At 41.4% G+C, this 15842-nt stretch overlaps 1 protein-coding gene across 1 annotated transcript; it reads left to right on the top strand.

Moving 5' to 3' along the window:
* Positions 1-2964: 2964 nt before the first annotated feature.
* On the top strand, positions 2965-15842 carry T265_00195 (hypothetical protein; the record flags this gene model as incomplete). The annotated part of the gene is made up of 6 exons (XM_009163903.1): positions 2965-3095; positions 3135-3238; positions 3282-3444; positions 7187-7373; positions 13215-13511; positions 15730-15842. 5 exons carry the CDS (start codon positions 2965-2967, stop codon positions 13473-13475), a joined length of 846 nt encoding a protein of 281 aa, XP_009162167.1.

The following is a 15842-nucleotide window of genomic DNA, read 5'->3' as shown; positions in this document are numbered from 1 at the left end:
GATAAAAGGCAACTATTGCCACCGATATTTACACAGGACGCGACCAAAGTGACAGGCTTTGTGCACCTGCAGAACTATGGTGTGAAGTTTTCCAAGCATAACCTCGTTGTTTAGGTCGCTTTTTACCTCTGAATCCCCGGAAGCGAAGGTGGAGCCTTAGGTTATACTAGGTTTCACTTACTGGGTTTCACATACACGAGCCGTCTGAGTTGCATGAGAAATTTTTAGGAGTGCTTTAATTCAATATGTTGTATTGAAAGGTTAGATATGTTTCTATATTCTCACTGGAGACACCATCTCCTCACGGATTACAAAGCACAGGCTGCTCAGAGCTAACCACCATTTGCAGTGTTGAATTTTTTGTTTTCGGGGTTGCCTGGATATCGCTCAAATTAATATCCTCACGAACCAACTTTTGAAAGGGGTCTGTTTTTAACTGACTGTTCCAAATTCAATAAGAATCGTTCTATTTATGCACTCCGCATGAATTTTCTTACCAGACAACTTGTTGGATTTGAACTACAAGTTTTAAAAAACCGTTATTACCTTCCATATTACCTGGTTATGCTCACTTATTTCCCTCTTAGTGCCGCTCGAAACAGTGACTGATCTTATATCAAGGCAACTTTTGCACTAGATGCCAGTATGTTGTCAAGAGGACCAGTAAGTGCCGAGGAAAACAACCGGTTACCTCAAACCTTCAGTTCCGATAAGCACTGTGTTCACTGACAGGTTTGTGACATATAGCCGTATTACCCAGGCAGCCAAGTAGTTTCGATAAATGATGAAGCGAGCATTCTGAAAGTCATTCCGGTTATCATAGTGCTTGGTGTCTTTCGAGGAATGCTGGTTTCGTATGTATCATTTACACTATCAAATAATACTATAGACCGAATTAATTGCGGCTGGTCTTCCCAGTAAATGGCACCATTGGCAAGTATTTAATTTAACTTACAAGAGAGCGCTTGATCGCTGACCCCAGAATGGTTTCAAGTTCTATAATTCAGCGTGTATTGCCTATGGATTCGATGTAACCTGCTTCCCAGGTTAACTGCAGAGTCTTCTTTAGAAATTTTTCATGAGTTAATTTTAATGGATTGGACAGGGAACCACCAACTCTGGGTCTCCATACGCACGATTCCGTATTTAAATTGCGGTCGTCCGCATATCCTTAAGGGCTGTCGTTTATCAAGGCTGTCACTTCATGCTCCACATGGTACATCGTGATATTTTACGTTCTGAAGCTAATTTTCTTATGTCGACAAATTACCTTCAAATGGCTTGCCGTTAAAAGTAAACATGTACGTCATTACGAGTTTCATTCTTCGAAATCGGCGCCTTTTAGAATAGGAATAAATTCTCCTACGAGTATGGTCCACGTCTTGGGCCTCAGTGAATGATTGTGCATTAAAAAGCGGGCCTAACAAATAAAATTCACAGGAATGGTTCGTAGATTAAGCTTCAATTATCGAGATGGTGTTCACGGTGCTTGAGGTAAAGCAAAAATTAGAGACAAGATACATCACCCTATTGCTGGCTTACAAACACATGCGTGGGTAGATGCGGACATTGTATTTTAACCTGCCCATTGTGGTGGTCTAGATGTGGCCGTGGTCGGTGGTGGACATGAGAACCGAAGGTTCGTGGTGAAATAAGACTGGTTTTTACCAGATTATCAATCTCAACAATTTGTTATCAGATTGCACGACTATTAGCATTGCGGCAAACTAGACGTATTCATCTATATGTTTATGAGTTGAAATGGACCGGCATTTAATTTTATTGAATGTGTCTTCTCATAAGTTTGCTGAAATATCCGACAACCCACAAACGTTTCCGCACTTTGGCTCATCAGATACGTGAAGCCCCTGAGTTTCCGTCAACCTTTTGTTTTACTTGAACCAAACTGGCGAAAACGAGTGTATTTGGCGAGGAGGTACATTGTTTGAAATCAACAGCCAACCCGCTTCATGGCCTTCATTTGGATGGGATATCTTGGCTTTTTTGGATTTTCATAATTCCTGTTTCCCGTTCCAACAGAAAGGTTTCCAACTCCTTTTGAAATCTTGATGATAGTCCGAAGGAGATTTGAAAGATGTCAATAAATCATTGCAGAAGGATCCCAGGTAGAAGCCAATTTTACACATACCGATGGAAATGTGTTAAATGGAGTAGAACTTATTATGATCATCTATAAATTTGTGAAAAAAGGCGACTGAAGATAAGTTTCTTGCATTCAGTCCAATTCCACACGAGCTGTCACATACGTGTTCTAGTGAATTCTTTTTTCTCCATCGATATTCCAACTTGGTAAACGATGATCAGCTGAGAGATGTATTGTATCGTGTTTCGAATATACAGCTTCAACTCTAATAAGCAACATATTAATAAGTTACAGAGGATAGCATTGGGTATAATAGTGCTCAGACAGCTGTCACAACCAGCACCTATGGACAAGCATAAGTTTAGAGAATGAACGACAATTTAGTGAAAGCTGCTTTTAAGTATGGATAAACTACACGAATATCTTGTGAAGTCACGGCATGCAGCTATATTTCATCCACTCGACCCAGCCTAGATGTGAGGACTTTGATTGGTAAAGCTCTGGATCGGCGACAGTGTAATGAACCCCTCAAATTGACTAGCCCTGGGCTTGGTTGGCTTCATTACTTGAAACGCCTTTCCTCATAGAGTGAATAAATATATGCATTCAATATATCTGCTCTCAAAGACAGCATTGCCCATTTCACATCGATGCAGAACAACACAGATCATCACGTTGATATGTGATGTAATGTTTACGGATCTCTCAGTAGAATCAACGACCCTCTTTCAGATAGAATATATATGCTCCATTTGATTTGTATTCCAGGTACAACTAATGACCTGGAAGAGGGTGAATTGCGGCTTCTGACTTGATTCCCTATATGGTAATAGCATCAGTTGTACCGCCAAAGATTCACTATGGAGGATATGGCTTCCATTCTATTGTTCACCCTACCTGTCCTTCTGGGCTCCCTTGGACGTTTGGTGTCAACACAAAAGTCGATGTCTCCAGATATTCCTAACGAAGTTCTTAAGCGTTACGGTGGACTGTGAGTGATTTTGTTAAGAAAAAGCTATCTTTCATTCAGAACGATGAAGCAAAAGCGTGAGCTGTACTCCAAGTACCAATCTTTGCAATTTGTTGATATCCCAGAATTCCTAAAGCCGCAGATCACTAGCATCGAGGTACTTGGTAAGTTAAACATTAATGTTCGTGATGTCAAAATGATCTCTAGAGCGTTTTGGAGTGTGCAAGATGCCGGAAAAGAGTGCACAAGTTCAAACAGGCTATTTCGTTTGTCCCAAATTACCTCCAACTGGTACTGCCACCAGCGAGGAGAAGCGGTACTGCTGTGGGCCGGTTACACAGCAGTTCTGTTGTAGCGCGGCGGAATTCATGTAGGTTTTCTGAACAACCCATTCAATCAGTTCACAGTTTTTCCATTAAACCATTCGTTTTCATGCCATTAGAATATAATATTTCCCGATAACGAGACCAAAGGCAGGAGGATATCATTCCGCACAAGCTACCCCTTTTTTAACAAGATGGTATGCACATCCGCGTTTTGACCAGACCTTAATGACCCCTAGGTCTTATTTGCATTCAACCTTGGTTTTGCGAGAGACTCACTTGGAACCCAGCTGAATTTCTCGCTTATGGTGTTTCTAAGGAACACTAGTTTCTCCCAAGAAGTGCGGAGCCGGTCGTTGGCTTTCGAAGAGTTTTCAGTGACTTTATGAGAAGTGTATTGGCCCATAGGTCTGTCTAGGGTAAATATTTCGGTGAGCCCACACCAAAGGGAAGCATTGGACTCGAGTTTCACTCTCATTAGAGCTCATCAGCAGTGCATATCCAATGGCCGTGCGGGGTTTGAACCGGAGGATGACTGTTCAAACAAGTGATGTCAATGTGAACAATACACATCCCACAAATCCCGTAGCATGAATGCTCTATCAACTGCATTGTTTTCCCACATTTTGACTGTCGTTATTGAAGAACCTTGATTACTGCACTGAAACGGATTAAGCATATCGGGTTAAAATGCTTACATAGGTTTGCAGAAGATTGCATGAGCCAGTATTTTTGCCAGGTATATTATTGTTCCCCCTCTCGCATAAACTTATTATACTAACTTCTGCTTTGTTCCAGTGCCGGGGTACGAATAATTAGGTGAGTCCGCTTCTAATACTGGGTTAATAGTTGTGCTGTGTGTGCTGCACGATTAACGATTTTCTATTTTAAACCTGTTGAATTTTACCACAGCACGTTATGATGTGAGGGATGTGAGGCGATATGTGAGTTTCGTAATGATACTGCTATCCTGCGTTGAGTTGTTTAATGGAAGACGGCTAACAGAAGGGAAATCAACAAATTGAACCTGACGAAGTGATAAACTGAGGAATTCAAAACTGTAGCGACGAACAAAAACATGCGTCGCACTCGGCAGTTGCATTCAAATAGAACCATAGTTGACTGGGCTATTCACTTATACAGAGCAGCCTACGCAACTAGCTCGACTGATTTGAGGATATGCATTTTCGCACCGATACGACAAACTACCAATAGTAAAAAAGCAATGAAATTAATCAACTGCGAACGTACGTTCCCTTGGCAGGTGAAGTTTGAGTTTCGGGCAACAAGTTATAGTGGGACGCAAGTTTTCATACCAGTTTTTCACCATTACCAATTTGCACAAATTCAGGGAATTCCTGCGGACTCGTCACCATGTACTGTGACTGTTCTTCATTGACGTTCTCTCGGTCGCATTGTCTGCACAAACTCAGATTAATGTTCGCACAGACAAGTTGTTTAGTTTAGCTTCCTCCTAATAAGGTAAATGAACTTCACTTCTGTCCACAAGAACCAGGGGTAGCAATTTTGTTTAGTTATTGGAGCGTTTGGGCATATAAGGGTTTGATGGAGACAATAATGTTATTGCGGAATTTTTAAGTCCAGGTAGCGGAATGAAGACACAAAATCTCCGTGTATAATTCACCATCATAGAAGGACAGACAAGCAATTTCTCAAAACTCTGGGCGGTTTCGTAACGGGTCAGCAATGGTTGAGAACTCTGCAAAAACGCCGTTGTTTTACGATAGTCGGACAGATTAGGACCTGAAGTTATTTGTCAGAAATTATTCGGAAAGGACTTTAACATGTGGTGTAAAAACTATCCTGAGCATGGTCATTTATGTCAATGTTCATGGGATGTTCAACATAGGAGTTTAAGCCATATGCGCAACTCATCAAAATGTTATAATCAGGCCTATGATTGGAGTCATTACTCTGGCTACTTAGTCTAGCTGCCAAGTACTTCTAACGACCAGTCTATTAATCCGAGGATTAGACATGTTGCATTCGAAACACACCCAATGTTGATGACCATATATTTCGGCTGACAAAAGAAAGTGTGGCTAAAATCTAGTTCATACACCTAGGTAGGTATTGTTCTGGGACTTTTTGTGGATAATACACCTTCCCGAGAGCCTGCTTTGGGAGCTAATAAAACACTTCATGTATTATCATTCTTCAGCCTTTGCAACTATGCAAAAAGAATGAAAATGAGTACAGATCGCACTGAGCTAGAGCGAAAAAACAGAAATATCGGGTCGAAAAACACCACTATGTAGTTATTTGCACTTACTGTAGTGTTACAGAAAGTAATGTTAATAACACAGCGATCGACTCGGCATCCACATACATCGCCGGCAAAAGCTGTTCAAACATGCGCTAACGAGCATCTGCTTTGGGTTAACTGCTTGAACTCAAAGTCATTCTTGAAATACGCATGCGTAATTTGGTATGGTATTCTAATATGTTCTCTAGACCGAACACTACTCAGACGTGTTTTGAAAACTCTTCAACGTTTTAGCTGTTCTTTGGGCTTTCGAGAAGGTTGGTGGAGAGTCAGGGACTGTGCTTACCTGATTAGCCCCCAAGAAGAATGAAACCACTCGTGGGCTGTCGAAGATTTTTCAGCAGCCTTAAGAACGTGCTGAATCAACAGAGCATTTCTTATTTTCGAAAAGAGACAGTCAGCCGTCTTGAGCGCATTTCGTTATTCCGGAGAGACCTCGGCTTTCCAAGAGTCAAAACTCTATACAGATGCAGGCTGGTTTATCAAGGTATTTGCCAGGGCCAAAGGTTTCTTACCCCCTCAATTGAAAATGCTGCATAATTGGAGAGAAACGAGAAAAATCTTACAAAGTTTGAATGAACAGAGTAACGTTCTCTGAACACGCGATATTACTACCCAGAGGCAGACACCATGCGTAATAAAGGCGGCCGTTTATGAGTAAATATGTTTTCCCCACATTGTGGGATGGTAATTTGTGCTAAAAACTGAAACATTTAGGTCGATATGCTTGATTGCTTTGACCCATACTTGCAGTATGTTTGTTCCTTAACGAGGCAATCCACCCCCTTCCTAATTCAAAAGATTAATGAACAATAAATGAATGCGACAAAGCCAAAACAGATTTCATCACTGTGCTGTTCCAATATTTGACAATTGCCTACGCTGGGATGTCAGCCTTTGTTATTAATATGGACACCTATTTTGAGACTAGTTATGGGAGGATTCGTTTGGCACACGCTCGGGTGCAAGACCGTAAACAGACTATCATTTATGAAAATATACTGCGATACCCCGAATATCGTAACAACTAGAACACGAGGCGGCCTGTGTACAGCACATTCAGTCGAATAATATTATAAATGAGAGATCCGGTTGGGTCTCTCGCGAAAAAATGATTGGCTAATGAGTGTATTTCTTGAAAACGGTCCAAGTTGTCTTTAAGTAGAACATTAGGTTGAGGAAAATTCGGTGTCTTCGGCTACCTGACGAGCCCCAAGAAGGACAAAACCGGTCGTGGGCTGTCGAAGTGACTTCAGCAACCTCGTAAGTATTTTCCTTTATGAAGACTATCCACATATTTGCACTCTTCCGAATTATCCCATCCGATTCCGCAAGCTGACCAGTCTGGTATTTAGCTACTTTCACAGCATGTTCATTCCTTCGAAGTGTTTGATGAGGCATCATGGAGGACACACCCTGTCAACTAAAATTTATTTGCTGCTATCTGTCAAAAAACACCCACGTGAGTTTTCTAACTGAAATGATTCACGCGTCTTTCCCAGCCCTGCTCAGGTTGTTTCGCCTTCAGTGATTATCGGAGCAAGTTTGGCCTTTCTTCTTATCGCAACCCTTCTCACCATCATCGCATATTCAAGGATTGCTCGAGGCTTACGGAAACAGTCTTCGAGAATGCAACATCAGGCCAATTCTAACTCCAGTTATCCAGTACATAGAGGATACGGTTCAAAGGTATATCACTGTTGACGAAACACAAAACTCTAAGTGTGTCATGCTAGATAGGTAACTATTTCTACCATAGTCATTTGACTAAAACTGTAGACAGTTTGGTTTTTAAGGCGCAGACTTCCTAACTGAATGGTCCGTGGTTCAAGCCCTATTTCAGAACCTCAACTGCTCCTTTCAACGCAGTATTCCAGCCCTCTTACACCCTTCAAGTAGCGTGGCGGGCACCAAAATGTGGTAGAGCTGAACGATTATTAATATTACTTTAGTCGTCTGGCTTTGGACGAGGATGAAAACGTATTGTTTTCTTTTCGCCTTCATTTGTTGAAAGCCGGCATGTTGAACAATTCAAAGAACACGCATGGGGAGGACCTAATACAAGTGTTTAGTCCAGAGTAATATAATCTCTGATCCTAATTTCGAAACCAACGGTTTTAAGCAGTTTACAGTGCTTGAAAGTGTTAGGATCATTCAATTAGGAAACTCACCCACTATCAAGCTTGTCACGGTGGTACAAATATGCTGTTGCATTTTCATCAAGTTGTATCAAGATGTATCAAAATGTGACGAAAAGTCCTTGGTATTGTACAGTCATCATTCTTTAAGAATATCACCCTCAGAAGATACTAGTCCAGCTTAGTCGCTCGAATCCTGAGCTATAAAATAACTGCCCACGGGGTAATGCCGTAGACCACTTTCTCAAGCCGAAATCACCTGTGAAGTCAGGAGTTTACGTGTCTGATTTTTACCCAGGCGTCTCCGTTTTTCCGCACTTTCAACAGACTGTTCTGAGTGTCGCATACAAACACGCGTGCATATGGGGATGAAATGTTAGTAAAGTTAATCATTTAATGCTTTCGGTATCTTATCTCTTTGAAGTTCGTCAAGAGAGAGTTGATATCTCGTGGGCCTCGACCATAATCGTAGTGAGGGGTTTCCAAGAACCCTCAAGAACCGTCTGCATGTTTTTCGGCCTTTCACTACCTCATTCCGTTACTTGTCACTTGATTCTAGCGCAAGCTATGCTAACTTAAGAAGCTTTCAGGAGAACCATATGTAGATCACAGATTCATCCGTAATACAGTAAAAAAAGCTATTGTAACTCGTAAGAATTACCCGATTTTTACAAAATAACCTCGTCCCGGTTTTTTATTTGGTTTCATTGGTTCCCTTCCAGAAAAAAACTAATTACGATAGCTTTCTTTCACCTTTCTCTACAAAACAGTAATAAACTCAACCATTGGTAATGAAGCTGTAATAAAGAACACCGCCATACAGAATTATTCATTAGATCACGTTGAACTAAGGGCCAAGGTACCTCTTGAAAGTCACAAGTGTTAAGAATGGATGGAAACAACTATACCAAGGATGAACACTTCAGATACACTTCAGAGCCTAGCAGTGTACGCCCCCTTGTTTGGACAAAAGCTGTAAAAAACGTTAGCACTTATCATCTCGTTTCAAAGAAGAGGAGCTGGGATCGGTCACTGTAAGCGCAGATTTAACACCAATGCGACTATGAATATGAGTCCAGTTCATGGGAGTTGGTTGTAAGGATTATCCAGAATCGGGTATAATATTAGAACAGTGGGTTCATGGACCACACCACAAAGAGAGTCTTTTCACAAGAGTATGTGAAGATCAACAGAAAGACGACGAAAAAGCACGACTTCATAACTCAATGGAGGTATCTGATAAAAACATTCATACAGGCAATGTAATTAAGAGATACACAAGGCCAATTGTCATATTGTTCAAGTGTCTTGATGACTTCACAGATTGCTATTCGGGTTTCTCAGATCGGTACCGGAATTTTCATAATAACCAGCGAACAACTACGAATATATGTATATGTATGTGTATGTATAAGTTACAGAAAAGTTCCCTATCGATCGTCGTGGTGCATACTAATGAAAATGTCTAACATTTCAGTACCAGTCAGAAGATGCAAAGAAACCGACGTATTGGTATTTTGACTCTCATTAATAACATCCGCAATATAGCAGATATTTCCCTATAAAGACCACTTTTATCGCTCGCGAAAAGCGCCATCACCGTAAGAATTGGGAAACCTCCTTCAGAAAGCCATTGCTTTACACAAACGTTTATGGCAGCAGAGCCTCGCTTGAGTGTAAGCTCGTGTATGATCCTCTGTGACTCTCACTGTGCTATGGGCGCTTTNGTTAAGAATGGATGGAAACAACTATACCAAGGATGAACACTTCAGAGCCTAGCAGTGTAAGCCCCCTTGTTTAGACAAAAGCTGTAAAAACCGTTAGCACTTAGCATCTCGTTTCAAAGAGGAGAAGCTGGGATCGGTCACTGTAAACGCAGATTTAACACCAATGCGACTATGAATATGAGTCCAGTTCATGGGAGTTGGTTGTAAGGATTATCCAGAATCGGGTATAATATTAGAACAGTGGGTTCATGGACCACACCACAAAGAGAGTCTTTTCACAAGAGTATGTGAAGATCAACAGAAAGACGACGAAAAAGCACGACTTCATAACTCAATGGAGGTATCTGATAAAAACATTCATACAGGCAATGTAATTAAGAGATACACAAGGCCAATTGTCATATTGTTCAAGTGTCTTGATGACTTCACAGATTGCTATTCGGGTTTCTCAGATCGGTACCGGAATTTTCATAATAACCAGCGAACAACTACGAATATATGTATATGTATGTGTATGTATAAGTTACAGAAAAGTTCCCTATCGATCGTCGTGGTGCATACTAATGAAAATGTCTAACATTTCAGTACCAGTCAGAAGATGCAAAGAAACCGACGTATTGGTATTTTGACTCTCATTAATAACATCCGCAATATAGCAGATATTTCCCTATAAAGACCACTTTTATCGCTCGCTAAAAGCGCCACCACCGTAAGAATTAGGAAACCTCCTTCAGAAAGCTATTGCTTTACACAAACGTTTATGACATCAGAGTCTCGCTTGAGTGTAAACTCGTGTATGACCCTCTGTGACTCTCACTGTGCTATGGGCGCTTTCTCCAGTGCGATATAACTGTAATATTACTGCCTTCAAACACGGTTTACGAAAAAATATATATCCATATTAGCTATTTGGCGAAATGTAACATCAATATGTATCATATTGTATCATCCAGCTGTATTCCAGTTTATGTTACTGTGTCCTGACGTTAGTCACTATCTGATGGACTAATGTCTTCCCATCTTTGAGGTGACCAGTTTCAGAGAAGCGTACTCCTTTTGCAAATCCCCTAAGGAATAGATTGCCTTACTGTGAAGTAGTATCTCAGAAGGAGGCTAAATACAGAAAAGTATTCAAAAAGACACACCCTTTCATAATTTTCTTAGGGAACTTCCTCGGGCAAGAAATTACAGTAAAAATTGGTCCAGATGGCTGTGAACCATCTAGATAAACTTGTACTTTGTCGAAGAATAGGGCCGTTACTATCCCCGTGCCTAGAAAGGATAACTAGGAGGCGAGTGCTGAAAATATCAATCAAGTGAATCGGGAATACATTGGTCGTCGATTGCTTTGATTCCGACGCCCGAAAGCTCACTGCAGAACTTGTGCGCATCTAGTAGGGCTTTGTGTATAACCAACCTGCCTGAGCAAGTCAACGAAGATGACTTGACTGATGTGTTTGTGCGTGTCGATGGGCTTCAAGTGGAGGCCATCAAATTGGTCAAGACGCCGAAACCCATAGCACTGGTCTAGCTTCAAGATATCGAGAAAGCTGTTACTGACTTGATCGCCTTGCATCACTACGAACTTAGGGACAGTTTGCACACGTGGGTCTCCTTCAGCAACTATTCAATTCGATAGAGGGCTGTTTCCACAGTTCTCCGTTAGCCGTTGCTTCTTCCTGTTTTTCCACCATTGGTGTGCTACCCAATTTGTTTGTCATGTCCCCACCTGATAGCACGGTCTTATTTCACAAGTGAGCATGTCTTATGAAACAAAAACATTTCGCTGTTGACTTCGTTTGTATTCTCCGCGATTCATAATACATGCACTAATGTTGGAAAAATACTAATGCATGGGGCCAACTTTACGCTTGAGGAAGCCTCTGGTTCTGGGCCTTGTATCATGCGAACGGATTTTTCGCCTCCGTTTACTGGGATGGGCTCCCACTAATTGAAACTCATTAAGGAAGACTATCGCGTATTTTACCTTTAACACGATAGAATGCCGTTTTGAGTAGACTGATCTGTTGATGCGCCGCTTAATTGGGCACGTAGTTATGATACTTTTGGTAAACAGCCAGTGACGGAAGCTAATGACCTTTATTCACCACACCAAAGAAGGACACATACCGCAGCCAATTACAGTACACACATTTAAATAAAATCTGGCCAATGTTTGCAAAATGTAAGCGCTGCGCACGCGTTTCCATGGTAGAGAACAGTTTGGATTAGCCTTCCATACGATCACTCATCTTTTCCGTCCAAAATTATCGTTGGTCTATCCTCACCTGACAACTCTAGTATTGGTTTCTAGACATTTCCTGTTTACGGCGTATCCAAGGAAACCATATAAGACAATTATCGAACAGCGTCTACACCAAACGTATCGAAATGGCAGGCGCCTATTGCGGGAAGATTCAACGTAGTTTTCAGGCAGATTCGTAGTGCATTTCGAGATTCCATTGTTCAAGTGGCTCAAGAGGATGTGTAAGAATCGGATGAATCTTGTCAGCTAGTTCCCACCACATTTAAAATCCTAGGGGTTTCCAAGCATCGGTGACAAACTAACATCCATCTAAAACTTCTGAGTACGACTGTCAAATTCTGACGCATTGTTACCTAACACAACTCATAGTCTTCAGAGTTCATTTTGTTGCTCTATACAGTCAAAAGACTTTCCCACGTATCCGCCATGCAAATCCGGATTAATGAACAGGGAATTAATTGGTACAACTCAGCAGATGAGTCAGTGACCATTGGAAGGTCAGTAGACCATCACTGCTTATGCGCAGCACAGACACATATCACGTTACTATTGATAACTAGTAGCTTCTTACATGGAGATCCACATGGGCTAATGCCTCTGTAAATCCAGCTCTTGTTCAGGTGAAACCAAACCGCATTACATCCGCAGCTTCATCAGAGTTTGGATTACTTCATAATGCGCAGTGAAATTTGCTAGAATCTGCAACAGATTTACTTGGTTTTCTACGTATTAGTTCACACTGAAGCTCTCAAAAATTGACTTCACTGGCGAAGGATATTGGTAAGCGAATTATTTGAGGTAGAAAAATCTAGTTCCGGTTTTTTCCTGTTGAAATGCCATGTTATGCAAATTTTGGTTTGTGCTTAGTTTTATCTAATACAAAGCCAAAACGCTCAGTTTTATTGTACTGTCTGTTTGGAAGGGTTCTTATCTTTGACCTTAGGAGCTTTCAACACATGACGAACGGCGATCAAACTGGACACGTTCTCCGGTCTATCCGTAGCTTTTGAAGGAACCACGATCAACATGTTTATCCAGCTAAGTCAAAACCTGAACTAAACCATGAGTCCAACTTCCGTCAATCTAGCTTCCAATTAGATAAGCTTTAGTCCTCAGTTAGTTATCTCGAGTGAAGATTCACAGTCAGATCCACACAACAGCAAGCCGATGGCGATCGATTTACGCACACATCCGGCTCACGTGTTCTACGTGAGATCTGCAGCCGGATGCGTGCACAGCAAAGAACAGAAGGAGTGATATGACAACCTGTATTGTATCTTTGTGTTATTCAACATTTTTCTAACTAAGAGCTTCCATCCCATTCAACCCACCCAATTTCTGTTTCAAAATTTTTGCGCAGTATTGCCTTATTCATTTTCCATTCTTCTGTTTTTATTAGAACTCGTTTTCGTCGTCCCACATTCCACCTTCGAAGCAATTGATATCCAACAAAGGCATCTCGAGTAGCGTTGAAAAGCAAGTCGAAGCGAAACAAACGCGCCTTCCGGAACGTCTCAACGAGAATAAAGAGGCTTTAACTCCGAAGCAACCACCCGCCTTACGTCTATTAACAGGTGATTCAGCACCGTATCCCACAAAACAAACTGTTTCAGCACGTCCGGCCAAAAGGCAACCATACAAGAGACAATCAAGAACTTGACCTTCAGCCAACCAATACGAACGGGGATAATAGCAAGTAAGCTTTTTTAACTATGGTATGGAAAGATACAGGCACTTCCTTTTAACAAAAAGATGAACCATTCAAGACTACAATAATTTTCTGATGTCATTTTAAAATCACTTTCTGTAGAAATCCATAGCCCGCAGCAGTTCGGTTTTCAGGACTGTTAAAAAACAGAGTCAAAAGAGAGAACCTAGATGTGCATTTCGTGCCGATCACAAGAAAGACTTTTTCAGTATCCACGTGATTACTGACTGAGCGATCAGCAATGAGGAACACGTTACAAATCAATCCGATTGTTACACTGGTTTCAGTTTAGATACCCAAGGATGACTTGAGCGGAGCTACTGCAGCTGCAGAACACGTGACTTATGACATCTGAACAAACCGGTGGACGGCAGGCTGAAATCAGCTTCGTGGTCCGCCGCCAAGTCACCACAACTTCCGTCATTTCGTTTAACCTTCAAAAGCTTATATGATGCTACATTTGTGGAGGTAACTGCAATAACTCAATTTAGTCCTTCATTGTGGATCCAAAAACAAACTGTATTTAAGTCTTAGGCTACCCTGAACATCAGATGTTTGCTGCCTCTCTACGTTGATCAAGCGATCGGTAGCAATCTGGCCAAAGTCGCTTTGTAGAAACCATAAAATCTTTACATTCTTGTGATTGGCAAACTGGTATGACGATCGGATAGGAAATGAGCTCGTCTTCCACTTTCCGTTTAGTCTACTGGAGAGATAAAATTGTTCCAGATTTCTGGATTAGTTGCGTACAATTAAACTTCCTGTACAGCATGTATTATGCCTCCGAGTTAGTCTAAAGGTAGTCTGGTCTATAAGCAGTTTCCATGTAGACCTATTACAATGCTGCAAGCATTGTCGTATTACGCGGGGAGCTAGGAACTCCATGTTAATCTAAAGCACGTATTGTGAGGTAATCTGCTCCTACGCAATGCAACCGGTTTGCTGCATGAGCACTGTTCATATTGAGTTGGCCGTTGGAATTAAAGTGGCAAATATCATAGTAGGTTGCATGTAGTCTGTTGACCTCATCGCATCGTACATCTACTCAACATCTGGTTATAGCGGTATCCTCAGCGAACAAGTACCGACAAAGGAATAGAACAGGTGGATGAAAAGCACTGTATGAGGATGGGCATCTGGTATTTTGATAAAGTGCAAGAACGCAGTTGCTTCAATATAGTTGGAACTCTATTTAGTCGGGTTCTTAAAAACGAAAAATCCTTAACCTCTCCGAGTTGTTCTACGAATACAAGCCGAGCAGATACTACATGCCAGGCTGGAACTTCATTGTGAAACAAGGCAATAGACAAATAACTACATGGGGGGTTTTCTCAGTTGAGTAATTCCATCATTACACTGATCTGTTTAATACATCTGTTGAGTTCAAAACTTGTATGGGACAGACGGTTGACTGGAAATGTCAGCAGTTAAGTGGCTTGCGAGAAATATCACCTCATGAAAACGAGGGATGCCTTTTGGCATGTATACTTGGCACAACGTGAAAAAACGCCAAATACCTTAGTGAATTCAGGGTTTTCTTGTTTACTACGCTGGTGATCTATCAGGTATATCTTACAGCAGCTCATTTTCGCACACAATTTTTCGCCTAAGTCATATTATTTCTGAATCACTACACATTAATAATCCGTTAGTTCTCCTGGACTACAGAACTGCTAAGCATTGATTTTGCAGCTTTATGCTGAAGGGCTTGTTCTTCCGGAAATGTACTTCCATCAAAGTTCCCCCCCATTCCAGTGAAAGTCATTGAAGCTGGATCGAATCTCACAACATGAACAGTGCGTCCTTTGCCTTACTGATGTGAAGGTACAGAATTGGCATACACATTGGTATTGTGGAGAGTGCTAGTAGCTCAATAAACTAGACATTTCATTTTATGTTTTTGGCCACCAAGCAGGTAAGCATTATCAGTGCATTGTGTTGCTTGAGCCTCCGGACAACGGACTAATGGGAGGGCACACACGAGCCCCTGATCACAAACGAAGTTCACTTCTTCCGAATAGACATGGAGAATCGCGTAAGTCAACCAAAAACGTATGAAAGTGTCATCCGGAGAAGCGCTGGGACAAATCCAGCCGAAATGCTTAGCTTAGCTGACGGACCAATTGACATTTAAATCTGCATGAATCCTAGCCGACTTATGTTATCGGCTAACTTCTAATGACGGTAATTTTCTTCTCTCGTTTAGGTATCTTTTGACGGGTCGTTTTCCTGTAGCGCCTCTTGTGTCTTCAATGCATTTGCCCATTTTGATTCGTTTCTAATGACGCCTTCATTGAAAACATTTTCCATGGATCTGTT

This window comes from Opisthorchis viverrini (genome assembly GCF_000715545.1).
Source record: "Opisthorchis viverrini unplaced genomic scaffold opera_v5_2, whole genome shotgun sequence".
Lineage (NCBI taxonomy): Eukaryota > Metazoa > Platyhelminthes > Trematoda > Opisthorchiida > Opisthorchiidae > Opisthorchis > Opisthorchis viverrini.
The sequence above is the reverse complement of the archived record's forward strand: the minus strand, read 5'-3'. Positions and strand labels throughout refer to the sequence as shown.